Raw genomic sequence first — 21675 nt, 5'->3', positions numbered from 1 at the left:
TTTGCATCGCGATGCAAATTTGCGGCGGAAAGGGACTCATTAGTATTTTTGAAAGTCACGCAGCCGACGTTATTAAAAAATGGCATTTCTTTTTCATCGCGGGCAGTATCAAGATCGTACAGTTGCAGGCGCGCACCTTACGAGTCGAGTCATCCATGCACACACACACGTGCAGATGAGCGATGTAAAAACGGCGAACAGGTATAGTATAGAGAGAGACAGAGAGAGAGAGAGAGAGAGAGAGAGAGAGAGAGAGAGAGAGAGAGAGAGAGAGAGAGAGAGAGAGAGAGAGAGAAGAACGGACGCCGGTGCGCGGAACGGGTCTCTCTCTCTCTCTCTCTCTCTCTCTCTCTCGAGTAGTCAATATATATCTATACACGCGTTAACGTGCGCGCAGACGGCTCCGCGAAAGTGCACTCGCTCCGACGCGTTCTCGCGCTCCATAAATCTTGCGAATTTTACCCCCGCGCATTCGCGCGCTACTTCACGCGCGACGGCAGTTATTGCTGTTTGTTGTTGTCCCTTCGCGTCCGCCGACCTCGCTATCCTGTTTATTGTTATTATTATCATCATAGGTGTTATCGTTATTTTTAGGCCTGCCCCGCCTCGCGCTTGCATCGTTGCGCTCTGGCGCTATCAGCGGATTCTCGTCGTCAGGTCTGAAATTACTCGGTATATGTGTGTGTGTGCGTGCGCGCGCGCGCGCGTGTGTGTGTTATAGAGCGGCTTACGGGCGAAAGCCGAATTACACGCCGCGATATACAAGATGCTATCGGACGTCTCGTGCAGCGGATACTGGATCAGCTCTTTTGGATCTACTTTAATCTTTAAGTATTAAGGCTGCACGGAGCTGATGAGTGTTTCGTATGCGCTTCTTACGGAATATCGGATGAAATGTTCATAAAACGCGTATAAATGATTCGGCCGCGAGTTTTAACCGGATAATTGGCCGTTACGACGATCAACCTTAATGCACATTCATAATCTGTGCGAATTTCGGTCAGTATAATCTGAACAGAGTCTTGTAAAATATTTCCCGACTCTGATAAATTGAGGCTCAATCAATGACGCATCAGCAGCGTATACTGTCGGTGTGCTTTCGAACTATCGATTCCGCGATGTTCAGACATGGACACTTACGATCCGTCATGCCAGCCGAGAGTCGACTGAATATTTCAGTCACCCACGCGCATCATTAACGTTCATCCTTCGTGTATGCACTAGACAAACGTATAGGTCTATGCATCATGTTGACGAGGGCGACATCGACGGCGGAGAACGAAATCCGATTTTAAATAAGCCTGCACATGCGATGCCGCGGATCTACTGCAAAGCCCACAGTGCATTTTTATTATATACAAAGCAGGGAAAAGACTCGCGAAGGTCGCGTGGTTCTGGGCCGGCGGTACCTTCGCGCGACGTCGCCGCGGTAGTACAGTATATATGGTCGGCAAGCCCGACGAAGCGACTGACTTTTATCCTCCGACATACCCATCCGAGTCGTCGGAGTCGCTCCGTTCTACATCTTCTTCCTCCTCGTCTCAGGGAACTCGGGCCGGGCTTCTCCGTTTGAGTGAGTACATTATATATAATTATATCACGGTTCAGCTTATTTGCGGACGTTTTTCTCACGCTATATAATACACGTTCGTAGTATACCAAGTCTGCGGATAGCTATTAAAAAGCATATTAACAGCCTCAAAAGAGAGCCGTGTGCGCCGGTGAAACTAGCTGCTGCTATTTCCTTTGAAACTCTACTTTATTTTGCGCTTTTATTCCCCTTTGTTCCACTTTCTCGGCCCGGCTCGCGCGTGCGCTTTTTTTTTGTTACATCTGCGCGCGTCTTTTTTTTTCGTTTCCCTCGCGCAAAAATGTTTCTATTAAAAAGTTTTTCTCCCCGCGCATCTCTCGCGTGCCTCTTGCATAATTTTTGCAGCCGTTTACCAACAACGCAACACGGCTTTTCGTTCTAAACAAAGAAAATTACCGAGCATTATGATAAAAAAGCCGGCGCGCACGCTCGGCCGGCTGCATTGTGCGCGCGACTGCGCGTATGTGTGTGTGCAATCGGAAACGGATTCGTTGCCGTCACCGTCAAAGAGCGACGTCGTGTATACCGTATGTGATTTCTCGCAGACAATTTATCAAAAGGTACACTCGATGAATAACCACAAATTTTTCATTTTGATTCGTACACGTGTACTTCAAAGGCTCACCGTATTTGGTTACTCGTGAAATTGCGACAAAGGTTTGATTGGCCGTCTGAGCGCGCAAAGTAAATAAAATAAAAAGGAAGCAACAACGTTGGTTCAGCGTTGCGTTCATTAATCTCGATACCGCTGCGGTCGGCCTACGGATGATTGGTAGTGTATATATCCGCAGTATATAATGATGAGCGAAGGTAAAAGAAACGCGCATATAAGTATATTAATTAAATAGAGTAGCGAAAAAGCAAGAGAATAATACGACAAATACCCGTGTTCTTTCACGCGAAAATCGGCAAGTTTCGAACAAATTACACACGACTAATGACTGTTATGTTATCTGTCAGGGTATGCTTGCTCGGGAATAGCCCGCCAACTGTATACTTACGGTATTGCTTTTTCCGCGATGACGTGTTTTAGAGAAAAGGAGGTCCGAATGGAGAGCCGCGAAGCGTCGACGACCTACACGCCCGAGGCCCTGGAGGCCGTACGTCGAGAAGAAGAGCGACGCCTCGTGCGCGAGGGCACCGAGATCTGGAGGGCGCGCAAGGAGGAGTCGCTGCGTCAGAAGCAGCGCGAGCAATGTGAAGTATGTGTCTGATGTCTGCAGCTCTGTATACCCGCAGCGGATATACGCTATACACTCCCTTCCCGGCTTTCCCGCACGCTGGCTAGCTTCTTCTTGTTCTTCTTCTTCTTTCTGCGAGCCACTCTTGTTGTTGACGCGCGAGTGGACCGACTTGAGACCACTCTCGCGGCCGAAGCTCGTGGAAAAATCTAGAGACAAGCGAGAGAGCCGCCGGTCGTGTGCTGTGTAACGTCGCAGTGCGCGCGCGAGTATCAACGTCTGACGTCGCGCAACGACTTATTTTTAATTAGCGGAAGCTTCTTATTCTGTTGTTTAACGTGGGACCTTGACGCTCAAAAAATCGAAAATCTTGGATTATTAATTCACGCATTAATCCTGTCGCTCTTTCATCTTTCAAGCCTGATCCGCACGGTATTCGCGGTTCAATTACCCAGACGTCGACTCGATGAAGTTGAGGATTAATTTGAATTAAACAACATAAAGAACGCGCTTATTCAATTACGCTCTGCGCCTCCCCGACGCACTCTCTATTTCGAGGAACATTTTAAATTGCCTCGTACATACAACGAAATGCGCGAATTTCAATTTTCTCTGCACATCAAAGAGAGTGAATTTTCACTCGTTCCAAGATTTCAACCGCGTCCTATATACCTACACACGTCAGGCATACAATATATACAACACTCTCAGCTCATCGCGCTCTCGTGCACGCAAAAAAGGCTTGCGCAAGCCTTTTTCGCCAGCGAAATATCGCATGATATCGCTTTACTGGCTCTCCGCCGCCACCGGACTCGAAAAGAGCGCGCTCGCGCACGGCGTATAGCGGCCGGTAATTGGAAAAATTATAGCACCATCAGTGCCGACCTATTTCCCGCGGCCGGTCGCGCACCTGCGCGCTCTTTTTTTTTTTAATGCACTTTTATTTATCCAGCGATCTATCCGGAGAGCCGCCTCGATATGCAATTTTTAATTGAGTCTCGTAAATGAGGAGCCCGCGCGCGCTCGTTTACGGCGCACAATAAACGCTGCGCCGTCGCGGAAATTGTTTCTCCCCCCCCTTTTTGTTCGTTCCTCGGTCTCTCTCTCTCTCTCTCTCTCTCTCTCTCTCTCTCTCTGACGCTTCATTTTTTCCTTCTTTTTTTTTTAATACGGCCTAAAAGCGTTTGTCTGTTACCGACGCGCCGGCGGAACGCAGCGCGTGCGTATACGCGTATGTATTTGTACAAACGAGGCTTTTAGCCCCGGGCCGCGAGCCAAATGCAGCCGATGGTTATAGAGAGCGCGCGGACGTAAAGCGGATTTGCTGCAAGCTCGCGCTCTGCAGCGGGGAGAAACTTGCGTCGGGAACTAAGCCCCCGGTCTTTTCGAACTGGAAGCGGTTGCAGCCGCGGGTTGCGTCGTCTTAATCTTGACGCCTGCGTGCGCTAAGTATCGGGGGGGCTTATGTGCCCACTTGGCTTTCGGGGCTGAAGATGGCAGCGTCGATCCTCGCGATTGGGAAAAAGCGTGTAAATTTATTTTTCCCGACCCTCGAGTGTATCGCGGAAAGGCTGATGATCGCATCAAGACTATGTACTCCGGAGAAAATATACTGCCAGTGCGCGGTGTCGAGTGACGCTCCGTCGTAAAAGATAACGAAGACAAGAAGACTCTTTATATTCGCGAGAGGCGAGAGCGTAAAAATAGCCGCGCGCGAATGACGGGCTCTGATGAATTACGAGCGGCCTGCTCCGCTGGAGAAGAGGTAATTTCATTCGGCGCAACTGTGCGGTCTAAATCCGGATAGCGCGTAGTGATACTACCTTTAATGCAGGAGTCGCTGGAATTACGCGTATATTCGCGCGGTCGTTACATGTACGTACGTGCGAGTACATCAGTAATCATATATATAAACGGAAGAAACATTCGGACGTGTATATACAGTATTATATTGTATCACGCGCAATGATCAGAGCTTGCCGCTGATAACGATTACGACGGATATAGTCGACGTATTATATATATATATATATATATATATATATATTGCATAGCGGCATTTTCATCATCGGAGCGCCGCTGCATAATAAAAGCTCGCACCGGGCATCATCATCAGCGCCGAATGAAGAGCTTCCGGAAAACACAGGTTGCTTTGACACTCGCGCCCGCATAGAGCCGCAACATTATATCGCGCCGCAGGTATATATAGGCAGAAAGGAGTAGAGGGTTTATGTATAACGCGCGCGCTCATCTCGTCGTCGTCCGGCTGTGCATCAGCGGCGGTGGCGGCGTCGAGCAAAGTAATTAGGCGGAGTGAGAGAGAGGCGCGCGTCAGGCGTGTCATCGCTGGGTAATAATCCCTCGGCCCCGTGTCCGCGGGGCATGAAAATTTTGCAGTTGCGCCGCATGCTGGCTAATTACTGGCCATGGGGCAGGCCCGGCGGTGGGGCGCCCTGTGCTTCCACGCTGCGCAAGAGGAACGTCCCGCTGGAGCCATCATCCGAGCAGCCAACCTCGGCCCTCTCGCGCTCCTCCGAACTGCTCCCACAGGTAAAAACTCCACCTCCTCCAGGACCTCCTCTGGCACGTATATTACGTATATTTTATATACTGCACCTATGGATGCGCACTTACACAAACACATACACACAGAGTACTGTGTCTGGAAAATAAATCTTTCAAGCCACTGCTCGCCTATAAGCTAAAGTGCACGGCGGCATCAGCGACTGTGGGTGTATGATTCGACTTGTGCATTACGTAAATTTACTCGCAGCTTTGGCACGAGATTTCAGGCGAAATCAACGGAGAGAGTGAGCCGCCTTATTTTAGCACGACGCTCCGTTATTGTGTACCCTCGGCTCTCGGAGAGAATGTAGTTGTGGGTTCTGGCGCGCGCGAAGTACTCATACCCTCGAACAATATATAGCGTGCGCGCACTCGTGTACTTATATTTGCGCAGATACTATAGGCGAGCAAACCGAAACTTTTATACCGAGATGCAGCCTTCGGCAGTACTTGCCCGCAAACGCGCCGAGCTCTATAGAGCTGGCTACAACGACTTTAGTTTTCCATGCGCGCTGCGGCTCTCTCTCTCTCTCTCTCTCTCTCTCTCTCTCTACATGATCCGCATTACGTTCTGCAAACACGTCGATGCGTTGTGTACGTGTGTAAAAGCTCGCTGCAACGAATTTTCAAGCGCGGCGTATCGAAAGTATACACACATACAGCTTCGAAAAGTCTAATGGAACTGTATCCGAACTCACATGTCCACGCTCTTTCTCTCGTATTGATTTTTAGTGTATGCACTATCTGAAAATATCCGCATAGCGATGCCCACACATCGAGAGCTCGCTGTATATGCCGTTACAATGAAATATTCAGATGACACGAAATCGAGCTCGCGCTGATGCAAGTATTTACCCGATACACCGGTGAATCCCCTATATGCATCATGTATACGATACCTGTTTACCTCCTCCATCTCTCTTCTCTCTCTCTCTCTCTCTCTCTCTCTCTCTCTCTCTCTCTCTCTCTCTCTCTCGCGTGTGTCCCAGCGTGAGCGAGGAAAGAGAAAGAGAGATCGGAGGATCGATATCGCGACGTCCTTTGACTGACTGGTATATGGCCCAGTTTGTGCGCGGCGTAGAGTCGCTCGCGTGTCTCGCAAGGATCAGGACTCGAAGAATTCCATGCGCCGGAACGTTAAACAAGACTGCAGCGAGTTATTGGTCTCCTCTTCTCCCGCTATATGCGCCCTTTCTGCCGTCGATGCGTCGATATATTTCTCCCTCCGAACCTTCGCCTCCACATGCATGTGTGTATACTTACATCCGATGGTGGCCGCTCGATGCATGAAAAGGGAGCTTCGGCGCAGTAGGATTTCCAAGTGCATTTGTTGGGGCTTGTCTTGGTCTTTTAACGAAACGCTTAGATGGCGTCCTAGAAAACTTTCTTCTTAATTTTATCTCGTCTTGACATGAAACTCGAAGCAGCCGTCGTCAACAATATTTGCGCTCAAAGACGGCAGTCGCGGGCATGGATTTCGCGGAAGAGAGAATTTGTACGCTGAAAACAGTGAACTTTTACTTCTGCTAATTCAATTAGACGTATGTGACACGACGTTTTCAGGTCAGTTTGTTATATGACTGGCGGATGGGAGAGATCCGAGCGTGGTTTACTACAGAGCAATCATTGGAAATCCGCATGTTGAAACGCGCTTCGAGGAATTATGAAAATATTAATACACGTTTTTTCACAGCTTGTATTTTTCTATATAAACGAATGGTATTATTGTTCATTTGAATAATATATATACTAATTGGGACGTTTCTGGCTTCGTAAGCATCGCATCATTCGATTACAAAATACATCCGAATCATTATTAAACTGCTTTGTATTCATATCAACGCAATTGCAAGGAAATAATTTCACTCGTCTGTTCGAACCTATATACAGTCATGACAATCGATCTCTCGCATTACACATAAAACAACAAAGTATTATTACAGGGTTATATATGGACACATAATATTAGCTTGGATTCAAACTCCCCTAAATTTTCGCAGCAGGTGCATAAGCAATCTCCGCCCGTAGACCGCGGCTGCTGCAAGTTTCACTATGTCGTACGGCAGCTTCAACGAGCTTTTGATTATCCATATAAAAGATAGTGTCGTACGAAAGATTAGACCATTACAGCGGCTCGTTCCACTGATGCTCCGAACGTCATACATCACACCTCGGAAAAAATAACCCGAGCCCAAACAAATCCGATCGGCGAAGGTGCGCTTACATGAAAAATGCTTTTGTGCTCGCGAAAGCGAAAGAACGAGCGCGCGCGCGCGCGCCTATCGGGTTTTCTACCAAAAAATCTCCCACAATGCGTTACGCAATCCCCTGCCAATCAGCCTGTACCATCAGCGTTCCGCAGCATTAGTCTGGCGCAAATGATATTTCCCGGGCATAAGAGAGCCGGCCAAAACTATCTCCGATGGAAAACCGCAGCTCGCATACAAACGGACTTCCAAAGAGCTTCGACGGGCCGAGTCGAAAAATACCGAGGCCTCGCTTTTTTTTTCCACCGCACGCGAGTGTGTACGTTTAGGCACATACGTATACAGAGACGAGCGGTATAGTACTGTATACACATAGACAGGCGCATGAGCCCGAGGCGTGAAAGTGCTCGCTAAAAGGCGCGCGCTGTAGTAAAGAGGGAGCTGAGGGCGGAAAAACGGCAAACAATTCCGCGAGTTATATATATGCATACAGTATCGATTTTCGAATACAGCCGGTGCGGTTAAATACGCGGCCGTGCGGGTATAGGGTCAGTGCAGTAATTTGTTAAAGTTAAATTAATCGAACGAAACGCAAACGTAAATTCTTCACCGGGTCTTCCAGCTATAGGATAATACACAGAACACGACACGCGAGCCGATAGTGCTTTTCTTCAGGCGCATATAATTCAAGCGGAATCGATGCCAGCAGCCGCCAGAGGCAAGGGCTGCAAACACCCGTGCTACAGTAGAGGCACAGTAGTTCGTTCTGGCGCGTTATAATTCTTGTACTACACGCGCGTAAACGCTTTGTTACCACTGCGCAGCTGCGTTATCGGTTAAAAATCATGGACTGACTCGATAGAGAACTCGCGGTACGACGCGTCGTATGTAACGGCATTGAAAGACTGCGCGAGTAATTATCGTTCGAGATTTACGACATTGCCCGGACAATTGCCCAATACAGGTGCGCGAGAGGTTTTTATGTTTGATGGTAGACTTTTTCTTTCGTTATCGATTCGTCGCAATATTTACAAACAATCCCGCGATTCCCCACTACCTTCATCACGTCAGTCGTTAATTCTCGTCTCGCCGCACGTGGCTCCCCCCTTGCATACTCTCCCCCTTATATACTATATCTGCATAGTCTAAAAAAGAGGCAAAAGAGGCGTCGCAGCTCGTTATCGCGCGAGCGCGCTTTATGCAATCGGCAAATGTTTGACGGGACGCAGCAAACTTCACTGCATTTCCCGAGGCTTTTATGCAGTCGTCGCGCTTCCTTCGCCGCCCTGCAGACATCAGCTGCGCGAGCTCCCGTCACGTCTCTCCACCTCCTCCTTTCTCGCACTCGACTTTACGCTTTGCGTGTCGGAACCACCCCGATGCTTGTTCGCTCTTTTCACGCGTCGCCCCCGCTTTTTTTCACTTTCACGCTGCGGAGGGTTCCCAGCTCGACGCGACCAGATTCTTTCTTTTTTTTTGTCGAGATCTCGTTATGGGGAAGGCTGCTGGTGCGCACGGTCTAAATTAATATCGTCGACGTTAATCAACTCGACGCCTGCGGGGTTTTATTTCAAAGGCATCGCGGCCTGTGCGAAGAATGCGCGGGGTCGCGGACAGCGTCCGCCGCGCACAATACGCGCGCTTTCGCCCTCTGTCATGGAGCTACGTTTCTGCTGATCGCAATTTTTCAATTAACCAGGAATCCCCCGTGTGCGGGTATATATGGTGCGGAAAATTCCAGAAGCGCGAGATTCGACGTCCACGGCGCAGATGGCGCGGGAGGGCGGGGTCGAAACTATACCGAAAGAAATATTTCGTAAAAATATAAGTTTGCTTTTCTCTACGAGTATAATCTCGAGGGATTGAATATCGATGTGGCTGGGATGAATTTAATGAAATCCTCATCCTCGTTTCATCGATGCTATTTTCGCACGTATATACTCTGTCGTTTGAAAAATCGATGAAGCGAAATCGTGCTCCACATACATTTTCTCTATTTTATAGAATCAATATAAGTATAGATCACGTCACGAGCGGCACTGCTTTCCCGATTGATTGGTGACAAATAAGAAGTAACAAGTCACGCGCTATACCATCAAGGCTACCGCAATGAATAATATAACCAACGCGCGTGGCTGCATTATACCTATATTAGCATGAATGAAAGTGCGCGCACACTAATTCGCTTTGGGAGGTATTCTGCGGGAGGCCGAAGCCACAGGCTGATGCAGTTATAACGCCAGCGGCACTTACAGCCTCCTCCTCCTCCTCCTCCTCCTCCTCCTCTTCCGTGGTATAATTAATGAATAATAGACGCGCACCAATCTATGTACGCCCATAGGTATATGCATACTTGCTGGCTCGAAATAGCCGCACGCGAATCGTCTCTCCCTATATCTGGTGCAGTCGGTTGCGGTGACTGCTCAAACTATATGCTGTTATATAATCGGGGACCGCGATATAGCCGAGTCTACGCGAGCTCACTTCGGTATGTATGGGCTATCCTATATAAGACGGTGTAGGTGGCTATACGGGCAGTGCATGAGCGCATTACTCTCATCGCTGTACAGTGCGATAGATGCGTTGATTTGCTTGTTTTGAAGGACGTGCGCTCGAACCTCTTCTCTTCGAATTCGAGCAAGGAGTATCGATTCTTCGATTCTATGAAAAGGGTTTTTCTCGTATTATTTTACACAAAAATATTGCAATTATTACTTCACTCACTTTTCTATCCACCTATATATATTACACGGACGCACGAGCTGAAGAACGTCGCGTTGCTCCTATTTTTTGCTATTTATAAATATAATACACCGCGCGCGCTCGCGTCGCCTTTATTAACAGCGAACGCCTCGAGTATACTTTTACAAGCAAATCGCATGCACTTACACCCGGGCAATTTCATCGCAACTCGTTGCCCTCCCTTTCTCCCCCCGGCAGGAGGTTAGGCATACTTGGAGCATCGCACAGCCATATTTGGTTGTGCATAAGCGCAGACTCCCGGAGTAATGAGGTGACGCCGATCTTGCTTCCGACGTGTGTGTGTGTGTGAGCGCCGATACACGAGTTGATGTTAATAAGCCCTTGACTGTTGCGAAGCCTGTCAGGAGCAAGCTTCATCGGAGCGACTATATCGATCCGCGCGCTTATGCACGTTAAAGTATATTCCTCTTTTTTTGCGCGCGCGCACCGCTTTTCCCCCGTGTCCTCTCTTATATATAATTACGCCGGATAAATATCGACGAGGGGTATCTAAAAAGAGCGCAATTATCGGCAGCAAGCGCGACCTACAGTGAAACGCTCGGGCGAGATTTGCGCGGAGATTGCGGGCAGTACACCCAAGCGACAATAATATTAAAACGGTTAACGTTATATGGTTGATACCAATTTAAGCGTTTCCGATCCGTATACACACTCGCTGCTCATCTCGTCTCGCGTATATGAATACTATACGCGGACGCAATCTAGTCGCGCGGTCTCGTTTGCGGAAACAGATTTCGCGTGTTATACGAGATTCGCGCGCGCGAGCACGTCAGGCTACAGCGCGCAAGAGGCGCAGCAGTATACCGCGGGTTTACGTTACAAGGCTGCGCGAGATCGAGTCGTAAAGGTCGCGCGCGCAAGGGCTTGTTTTTTTTTCTCCACGGGGGGAGAAAAATCAAGGCAAAGAGTGGGCCATCTTTTTTTTCACGAGGCGAGCTGACGATGATGCGTTGAGAGGCGACACTGGAGGCAAATCTCTCGGCAGCACATCAGCCCTCGATATTTCAACGCATTTGTGTGTACGGGCTTGAAAAATGGAAAAATATGCAGATGGGTGGGATTCCCCGCGATACCCTGTGCTGTGTTTTGTCGAAAGAAAACTGCGAAGGGCGCACTTGTTATAGAAACAGACGTCACTTAAGTAAGCGCGACTCCATAAGGATGTTGTTATATAAAACCATATAAGATCAGCGCAGGTCCAGGAAGTGCGCGAAGCTATGTGTATAATGCACAGGCGTAATTATTATACCTCGGAGCACTTCGAAATTTATTATCCTCGACCATCCCGCGCAACTAAGGGCTGAAAGATCGCGCGCATTACGCTCTAAATTTATATTATTTTCATGGTAATTTTTATCGTTAATATCGTGGCCTGCTCCGCGCGCTCACATCCCATATACACGCGCTTTTACGAGAAAATATTCCGAGGCGTTTATTATACATCGCCGACGCTCTGCAGCGTAACGAGCCCGACGATTTTCCGCAGCTTATTCCGTGTAAGCTAGTCGCGTAACCCACACATACCCGCACAAAGTCAGCTTGTGTGTGTGTGTGCGTATGTGTACGCGCGTCTTCGGCTAGGGCGATAATTGAAATGATAACGCAAACGCGGGGAGAAAAGGCGCACGCGGAAAAAAGGATTAAAAGGATATAAACGTAGCGGGGAATCAAGTGCGCGCGGGAGAGGAAGAAGACACAAAAAAATCCATACAGAGGTTCGCGCGCGAAAGCGCAAGGCTGCCGAAGCGTAACGTGTGTATGCAGGATCTTTCCTCGTGTGGGTGCAGGGTGTCATGTACGTATAGGTGGTTGCTGCACACCTACGGCGAGCTCGCGCGGCTTTAATAATTGAATCTCGGGATCTGGCCGGGTTTAAACTCCTGATTTTTAATTAAAATCGCGAGAGGTTCGCCGCCGCTGCGCTGCCAGCGCCGGCTGGGCTTCGGGAACGAAAGACACCTGAGAGAGGAGAAATATCTAATTGAACGATCCTCCTGCGGCGTCGTCGCTGCCGCCGCGCCACCGGATGAAAGTTTAAACTGGAATTTATTAGCGAGAGAGAGAGAGAGAGAGAGAGAGAGAGAGAGAGAGAAAGCTCGCCCCAGTTTGCTGTCTTGCGTATAGCTATATGTCCGAGCGTGCGAGTGTGTGCATATACTGTGTACATAGGTGCGTCGGGGAAAAGCTCGCGCGCCGCTGTGCATTATAGAGAAGCTAAACAAAGGATGAAAATAACGATCGCGCGCGCGAAAGAGAGAAAGGGAGCGCGTGCGTATAGCTGTATAATGTGGATGGCCGTTTAAAAATATACCTCAGACTATGGATGATGGGAGTCTTCTTCGCGCGAGAGCCCTGTCATGGATTAGTGTATTAACTGTGAGAATAGCGCATCCCTACGGTGCACGTGTGTTTGGCGCGTAATATAATATGAGACGGGCATGATACGCTGGCATGGATGCTGTTCATTCTTTGACATGATGTTGTTGCTTTAATAAAGATTTTTTTACACATGCTATCATTTTAGCGGGATAGTTGCACACAGACAAATTCGAGAAACGTTAATTAAATCTCACGGTACTATATTTTCTAGATGAGCTGCGCGTCTGTCCGTATTATATACGCCGCCTCAAGATAGAGGATGAGAATCATTCCGGCAGCATCCCTATATAAAAAAGTCATGACCGAATGAAGTGAAGCCAAGAATGCGTCAATATGATTGGCTCATGTAGTGCGCATGCGTCAAAAGTATCGTTAGAATTTTTTGATTTGTTTTTGATTTCTAAAATTGATTCTAATATTAAAAATGTAATATAATACTATAATACATATCAAATTATAATTTGTGTATTTATAATATTCTAGAGACATTCTACTCTCGAGACTATTCTATTCTCGAGACATAACCTTAAAATTTTAAAAGGAAGTTGGCGACGAAACCGCGGCAATTTTGAAATTTATATGAGCGCGAAATGAATCATATATTGTAAAGTTTGATATATTTCCGTGATAGAAAACAAATATTAAAAATATCAATCAAGCATTTATATTCCATTTAATAAGTTAATGAAATTATAGTCTACTACAGTGCGCGCAGCGCACTGCGCCAAGTCTAGTCGAGTTAAATTTTTTCGGACAGCAACGAATTTTCAGCGCTGAGTCACGGCTGTACTTTTTGCACATCGCGTCGCACGGGATAATTTTCCGACACGTGCGCGGACTCTCCTCTTCGTTTATTCCCGGAAAATTCCCGGTACAACTTTGTACTCGTAAGTTTTTTCGCGTAGCCTATATGCAGTCGTTCCATAGCGGAGATATTTTCCTAATGCGTTATTTGTGTATATAATATACGTACACGAGTTGTGTATAGACTTGACAGTTCGAATATTTGATTTCAGGGCTGGAGAACGAGATCCATGATGGATAGGCTGCGGAACGACCGGCCGTACCATGATTCCGATCGCAATATTTACGACAGCTACGGTCATTACGCGGACGGAGGACACGGTAAACTGTTTAGATAATACAGCTTTGCTCTCACTATACATGTATATATCATTATCATCATACAAGCGTATAGACCGGTATGGAAAAATTCCGCATATCGATTCATATACGTGCGTTGCGGCGATAAGCGATAGAGGGTACGCGTCGAGATAGGAATAGAATTTTGAAAATTACAACGCCGGCGCATGAAAGAATTCAGCCTATCCCCGCTCGTGCACGAGCAGCTAATAGTTATACGCAGCGCCGGCGGCGAATTTTAAAAATCGAGTCTCGCCGCGCGTCACGAGCTCGGAATACTCTGAGCTACTCGCGCGCGCACGCGAAGAATGCGCAATGCCCGCCGCACGCAAAAATGTCGCCCAGGCACGCGTGCGCCGCAGCTATACATACCATACACATGTGTATATATAACGTATCCGTAGAGCAAATTACATAACGCCATGTACATACATATTTTCCGCGCGCGTGTGTGTGTGCAGCAACCGAGAGAAGAACGACGAGGCTGCAGCGGCATCACGAGGAGCTGCTGCACAAGCAGGAGGCGGAGGAGGACGGGGGTGTCGAGCTCGCGCCTCTACTGAGGAGCGGCAGGAGGCTGCACGACTGCAGCCACGACAGCCGGCAAACTCAATCCGGCCGACACGTAGCTACGGACGCTACTCGCCCTGGATATATGATAGATTCGTAAGTTGACAAACGTGCAGTTGAGCGATCTTCCCCCCCCCCTTTTTTCACGGTGCACCTAATAATATGTCCATCTACAATAGTCGCGAGTCGCGGATGTTATATTTGTGCTGCGTTCGCGCGTTCTTCGCATCGAACCCACTGCCTCTCGAGCGGTTTTAGAGTGCGCTCTTTATACAGCCGTACAAAAGCCGAGACGTTGCGGTTTGTCATCGGCTTTTCGTATAGACTTCCGTATAGAGGCTTTATGTACACCGCGCGGTATATGTGCTTGCGAGTCGCGGATTTATATTATACAGGTATATATAAACTCGCTTGTTCGATACCCGCCTCTGTGTGTTTCGCTCTCGGAAATGTTAACCGCGGATTAGACTAATAATTGCTACAGCGGCGCGTCGGCTTTGGAGCGAGGCCAGTGGAATTCGCGTTTTCGAAAATTTAGCTGCTTTTACGCAGTTGACCGATAGTACGTAGTGCGCAATTCATAAGTGCGTCTCTCGTCATTGTGGAGGAGCAATATGGCCTAGCTGCAGAGTTGGGAGTGTACGATACTCGAGGGACGTAGTTGCATTACAGGTAATTAAGCCGTTGAGCAGCATAAACTCGTTCTGCACCTATACGCCGCATTCAATATGTATTGTACGAGATTTTCAAGGTATCAAGGGGCTGTAAAAATTCTACCGAACGCTTTTTTTTTCATTCCAAATATTTCCTCGTAACGAGGAAGCCACACGTAGTCTCAATCAGGGCGAAATCGCTTCCTCGTCTTTGCGCATTAATGCGCAAAGCTCGACATCGCAAGGATGGCAATCAGCCTTAGGCTACACACGGCAATTCGTCTCCCCGTATGCCTCCGCGCTGCAGTAGCAACAGCGTCATCAGCAGCATAATGTGCAGCGATCCGGCTTGCGCTCGCATATCCGCAAAGACGCTGCAGTGTGCGCGCGCGCGCGTCATTGGCCCAATAAGTTCTGTCATCGATCGTCCGCCAAGTACGTGCATCATAATAGGCTCGGTACGATGCTCGGCGCGTGCGCGCAGCCTCTCTCTCTCTCTCTCTCTCTCTCTCTCTCTCTCTCTCTCTCTCTCTCTCTCTCATCTCTATACGTTTCAGATAGCGCTAATGATGCTTTATTGTCGCGCGGAGAGATCAGTAGAGACCTGATCCGACTGTGCACACGCACACACCTATGCACGGCACCTGCACGTGCAACTGCGAACTGATCTATCGGCGAGTATATTCGCGATGCTATACGGCTGCGCGCGAGCGTGTATGGATAGGGAGCATGCGGAGAGAGAGAGAGAGAGAGAGAGAGAGAGAGAGAGAGAGAGAGAGAGAGAGAGAGAGAGAGAAGTGCGCGCGCGGTACGCATAATCGCGGACACTTTGGATAACGCTCAAATGGAATACGCGCTCGCGAGGCGTTATGTTGTTTATGGATATACTGTGCGCACGAAGCCGTGTGCGCGATGCATAATACGCGCGCGCGCGCGAAAGCAGAGGGGGTGTGACTCTGCGAGTCGCGCGCTAATTAATCGGATATTATTAGATTTGTTCGATGCTATAGCTGCTTCTCCTGCTCCGAAGGTATGCGCATTATAGATCTCGCGTACGAAGGTGCATACGTATACCAAGCGTTCGAGGTTGGACAAAATATTGTTGGCGCGTTGTTTCTGCTCACGGAAGAGTTCGAGCAAAAATTTAATTCCCTCGAATGAATAATTCCGCCGGCGCGCTGAATTATTAACGCTGAATGAAATTTAAATCAAAGAACACAAATAACAGCGTCGAACTTGTTATTCTCGTCGGATAACGAATTCATGCGAATCAACTATGCACAAGATATCCGGATTAGCATCGAATTCTGCAATTTTAATTTGTATTGTTAATAACGGTGCTTCTTATCATTTATACGCATTGTTTTTAATTTAATGTATGAAGTAATTTTTGTTTGTTATCATACGCGCATTACTCGTAATTTTTTTTTGGTCGAGGGCGCATACCCGTAAGATTCCTCGAATGCAACGCGGTATTAAACGGGCTTTAATGGGACGTGTCGTGCATGATAATGCAATTTCCATTCGAGTTGTTGTCACTGAATTGGGAGTCGCGCACGGCACACGAGAAGACAAGTTTGTTTGAATAGCAGCACAACACATATATATGTACAGCGTTAAGACGGTTAATCGAGCATTCGACTAGATCTGCGCGAGGAAACAACTCTTAATTTACCTATCATTCCCGAGTTTTTTTGGTGGAGTCGGTCTTTCATGCGATCCAAAACGTTGTTTTATTTGGAAAGATATATAATAGCATATGATACGAGCATGATTACATATTTCAATTAGTCGAGAATTGTTCTGCATAATATACAATAAAATTGGTCAAGTTATATATAGGAACTGATATTTGAGTCGTGTTGAATAGGATACCAAATATTATACGTTGAATATTGATTCGATACCGGCGTATGGAGAGCAGATTGATAGTTTATTGCAAGTTTATTTGCATCGAAATAATGTTTGATTCAGGAGAGGCGGATCGACAATTAACGAGCAATATTTGGGCAATCGGTAAATAGTTAACCGTCCAACTTGAACATTATTTGCGAGGACTATAATTTAGTGAGCCGATCGTGCGTCAAAATAAATACGCGAAATGTAAATATTTTCTGAATAAAAAAATTGCTTCGCCGCGCTCGCATTGCGTAAATATATTCAAATCGTATATATCACACGGACGATTTTTGTTTGCATCGATGCGAAATGCGAATATTCGATCATGTAAAATCATATTATCGCAAACCTGCACGTCATTACAATTTAAATCAATGCTCGCACGTGCAAATACAACTCGGCTGATTTGGCTTTTCTTTCTCCATCACTCGTAAATTGAAATTCACGAGATTATAATATAATATAATAGTATAGAAATGCGCGAAGGGTACATCCATGCAATGAGATGAATATCAACAGCTCCGCACCGATAATTAAATGGCTGGTGCTGAAAAACTGTTTCATCTCAAATTTTTAAATTAAACCCGAAGTGAATATCCAGATACATCAGTTCGCTCTGCCCACTGCTTTTCCTCTCTCTTTACCTCTACTTTGCTTCTCGCACGATTTGATCGCCGTTATTCCAACTACGTATACAAAATATACATATGCGTACAAACAGTAATAAACGAGTACCGCACAGACTAACGCAAGCGTCCCCGTTCTCTGTTTGCAGCTGGAGGGCCCTGAACTCGGGCAATCGAGACTACATAAACGAGCTCGCCGAGCAAGTCCGCCGAAAGCAGGAGCGAGCGATGGTAAAATGATATCCGCCTTTACGTTTGTAATACATTTCCGATCAATCGCGGAAATAAATGCATGCGCACGTGTGTATACACTGATGCGTACAGATGATTACGGCCACTCACGGATTGGATGTTCGAGAAGCATGTGTATACATATTGTGTATACACGTACATAACATCACACGTGTTTTTGTGTTATACAGGAGGAGCGTCGGAGGGAGGGCGAGAACTGTCGACGACACTTCGACACGTGGCGTCGACTCTGGGGTAGACCCGGCCACGGCGCACCCATCGATCACGCCCGCCGGCGCAACAATCTCAACGATATTCTCTACCGGACAGTACCTGCAGCGCCGGCCTCGATCACCGCCGCCGCCGCCTCCGTCTATTGAATTCAATTGCAGAGCCGCTATAGCTTCGCTTCTCCGCTGCCGCTGTGCAACCTCCGCACTGTACAGCCTCTGCCTCTCGATAATTTAATAACAAGCCCGAGGATACGTCGAGTCTCGATCGAGCTCGTGCGGGCATGTGTGCGCCCGCGTATATGCTACTGCACAAGCGAATGCTCTGGCTGTGCGAGTTTCGACTGGCGATAATTATACGGGAGCTGACAAATATATATATATATATATATATATATATATATATATATATATATGTACACACACACACACACACAGCTATTCTCCGCTCGACGCGATGGCGTGTTTTCACAATTGCTGTGCGAGCATCCTGCATGTATATATAAGAATGTTGTCAGGGACGAGAGTCGTGGTCGGAATTGCTTCGTTACCGCGCTCGGTGTAGACACGCAGTATTTACAATTACTTGTGCGAAGCCCTCTGTTGTCCGCGAATTATATTGCCAGCGTCTATCCGTCGGACTTGATTAGATAATTTTCTCAATACAGCTCAGTCGAGCTGTCTCCCATAACGAGTCACGGAACGAGCACACAGTATACCGCGCTAGAGAAGGGCTGACAAACTTGATACTTCAGTCCAAGTATGGATAGGATCGGAACTTGCGAACGCTTCGCGGAAACGCGTCTCTCGCTTATAGACCGTCTGTTACTACCATACCGAACTTGCCTGTGTATAGAGTTAGTTATGCGCGACGTATGCATCACTCGCTCGATTCATGCAGAGTTTCTCTATACACTACACTACAGCCCCGAACACGTGCTCTCGTCGCATTAAAAATAGATAAGTTCACAATCTCAATGATCGAGTTCCCTCTCTGTGCGCGAGGAGAATTTTCCTTCAGTACATACAATACGAGCGGCCGAGCTTCGCCCGCTGATTATATAGGCTGCAGAGCGCGCTCTCTCTATCTCTCACTCTCTCTCTCTCTCTCTCTCTCTCTCTCTCTCTCTCACTCTCCCTCTCGTCCCCTCGGCTGTGATTTTCTCTCGCAGCGGCGTTGAAATATTTACGTTTCGATTTTTCCGAGAGTTAGAAAACTTTTCATGCCGAGCCGCAGCGCGTGTATTTCACCGACTATACGTAGCTTCTCTGAATTATTCGCGCCCGAATGCCAAATTCGCGGATATTAGAGGTCCAACCCATCCGACCGGCTCTGCGCCGCGTACAGAGAGCTGAGAGTGCATATAGGTATAATCCCCCTTTCGCGCTGCGCGAGATCCGCAGCTCGTTAGCAGCAGAGTAGGCGAGTGCTTTTTTTCTTTCTTTTCGCGGCCACGAGGGGCGGGTGCGGGAAAGCCGGAGAAGGAGAGAGAGAGAGAGAGAGAGAGAGAGAGAGAGAGAGACAGAGAGAGGAATTTCCCTCGCGGGCCCCGGCAAAAATCGGTTTATTTATCTTCATTAGCCCGAAATCTTCCTTAGCTCATCCGCAGATGCGCTAACGCCGTGTCTTCTTTCCCTCTTCGTGTGAATATACGTATATATACGCCTACATCCGAGGGAGAGCTATGGGGGAAGATATCTGCGGGGTATTAAATTGAGTCATTAAATTGAGATTACGCGCGGGGGGCGCGCGCGCGATCCACGAGTAATTTTCTCCGGCTAACTTGCGCGCGCGGGCTCTCGTCTTTCCATTCTTTTGTCCGCGTGTTAGAGATAAGCTTATGGCAGCGGATTCCAACACACCTACACCTTATACCCCGCCGAAGAGACTATGCGCTCCCTTATTTCACCGCTCGCGCCTGCAGCTACTTCTTCTTTCGCGAGCTTTTGTGTAATGTGGCCCGTCGCCCCCTTATACTCCTGTATGTGTGCATACAGCTTCTTCTTCGCCTACAGCATTGTGTGTATACGCAAACCTGTGTATTTTTACGTAACGCAGACTCGCGCGCGGCTGCCTTTGTCTGACTGTATTGCACCGCTCGGCTGCAGTCGCTCTCTCTCTCTCTCTCTCTCTCTCTCTCTCTCTCTCTCTCTCTCTCTCTCTCTCTCTCTCTCTCGGCAAAGCGCATTTCAAGGCGAGAGTATATATAGGGGTGGGAGAACCTTCAGCGCGCAAGGGAGAGCAATTAATTCTCCGCGAAATATCAGTTCCGCCTGCTCTTAGAATTGCCGGTGCGCGCAAAGCAGCAGCAGCCTCTATATACTCCGTTCCTCGCCCCGCGCAGTTGTACACGACTGCCTTCCTGACTTGACTTACTCGTACGCGCACATACTCACACGTGCTGCAGCTACGTACGGACCGGCTGTTGTCCTTTATTTACACGCCCTCGCGCGCGATTCGGCCGTGTAAATACATTAGGCGTGCGCGAGTGGCTTGCGCTCGCGGTTCACGAGCGCGTCAAGTCGGAAACGGCAGAAGTGTGTGTGTGTGTGTGTGAGCGCGCAGGAGCGAGAGAAAGAGTGTAGGCGAGTCCCGAGACCCGGATATGACAGCCGAGGCTTTGGAGAAAGCGCGCGATTGAAGTCCCTCGCTCTTCGTCTCGAGAGTAAATTACTCGCGACAGACGCGTGATACGGCTCCATTAGCTGCTTTTTCCTTGGATATATAACCCACACTATGAGAGAGAGAGAGAGAGAGAGAGAGAGAGAGAGAGAGAGAGAGAGAGAGAGAGAGAGAGAGAGAGAGAGAGAGAGAGGATAATATAGCCGCAGTGACTCGGCGAGCGACAATGAAATCCAGCTCTAGCTACGAGGAATATCCTCTCCTAATGGCTATAGAGATTCGCGCTCTGATAATTGGATGTCTATAACCGCGACTATGTGCCTTTGGTCCCTAAGGTTATTTCTCGCTCAAAGAGAACCGCCGCGCTGCGGACCGCAAATTCGAGCAGGAGCTTCGCAGTTATATGTTTATAATGGAACCGCTCGAAGCCGCTGAAATTCTATTCGCGCATATAATTATAAGCTCCTCACGCGCGTGACGCGACAGTGTGTGCGCTACTGCTTCGAGCGACTATTTCACTGAGAGGCTCTTATTTAACGAGTCTATAATGGCGTTTAATAATTCAAGCCAGAAAAGTTCACGATGCGAAATATAAAATATCCTCTCTGTGCGAGGAAAAAGAAATTATATACCCCACGGTTTTTCCAATGAATGCATAAACCGAGAATTCGAGAAAGAGACTCCGTACGTCGAAACCTTTATAGATCCGAGCAAAGGGTCCCCTTCCCGGCGGCTAATAGCTATATTGCTTACTGAGCTCTCTCTCTCTCTCTCTCTCTCTCTCTCTCTCTCTCTAAATCTCCACATTTGGCCCCCTCAATCGCGCTTTGACATCGAACGCGCGCATCGAAGACACGATTCCGTTTCCCCGAAGAACCCACGCCTCTCTCTCTCTCTCTCTCTCTCTCTCGCTCTCGTCGCAGCAGTCGACTCGACCATTCGATTTATGCAGCGAGCCAGAGCGTGTCCTCGCTTTAGAGCTGTCGCACAAGTCGGAATATCCCGCGCGCGCGT

General features: G+C 48.1%; 2 protein-coding genes across 6 annotated transcripts in view; one reads left to right on the top strand and one right to left on the bottom strand.

Moving 5' to 3' along the window:
* The window catches only part of LOC100121893 (eisosome protein SEG2-like), a 49417-nt gene that overhangs the window by 19194 nt on the left and 8548 nt on the right, over positions 1-21675 (bottom strand). The window lies entirely within an intron of this gene.
* LOC103316600 lies at positions 402-18430 on the top strand. Of its 4 annotated transcripts, none has more exons than XM_031932242.1 (7): positions 402-1573; positions 2625-2793; positions 5170-5322; positions 13703-13811; positions 14291-14495; positions 17727-17808; positions 18000-18430. In XM_031932242.1, the coding sequence occupies exons 2-7, from the start codon at positions 2641-2643 to the stop codon at positions 18186-18188; spliced, it is 891 nt and encodes a 296-aa protein (XP_031788102.1). In that variant the 5' UTR covers positions 402-1573; positions 2625-2640; the 3' UTR covers positions 18189-18430. The 4 variants fall into 4 exon arrangements, with proteins under 4 accessions (XP_031788102.1, XP_031788100.1, XP_031788099.1 ...); XM_031932240.1 differs by lacking the exon at positions 402-1573 and adding an exon at positions 1846-2118 and having other exon boundaries at positions 2211-2793; XM_031932239.1 differs by lacking the exon at positions 402-1573 and adding an exon at positions 1846-2151.

The sequence above is a fragment of the Nasonia vitripennis genome, chromosome 5, assembly GCF_009193385.2.
Source record: "Nasonia vitripennis strain AsymCx chromosome 5, Nvit_psr_1.1, whole genome shotgun sequence".
NCBI lineage: Eukaryota > Metazoa > Arthropoda > Insecta > Hymenoptera > Pteromalidae > Nasonia > Nasonia vitripennis.
The sequence above is the reverse complement of the archived record's forward strand: the minus strand, read 5'-3'. Positions and strand labels throughout refer to the sequence as shown.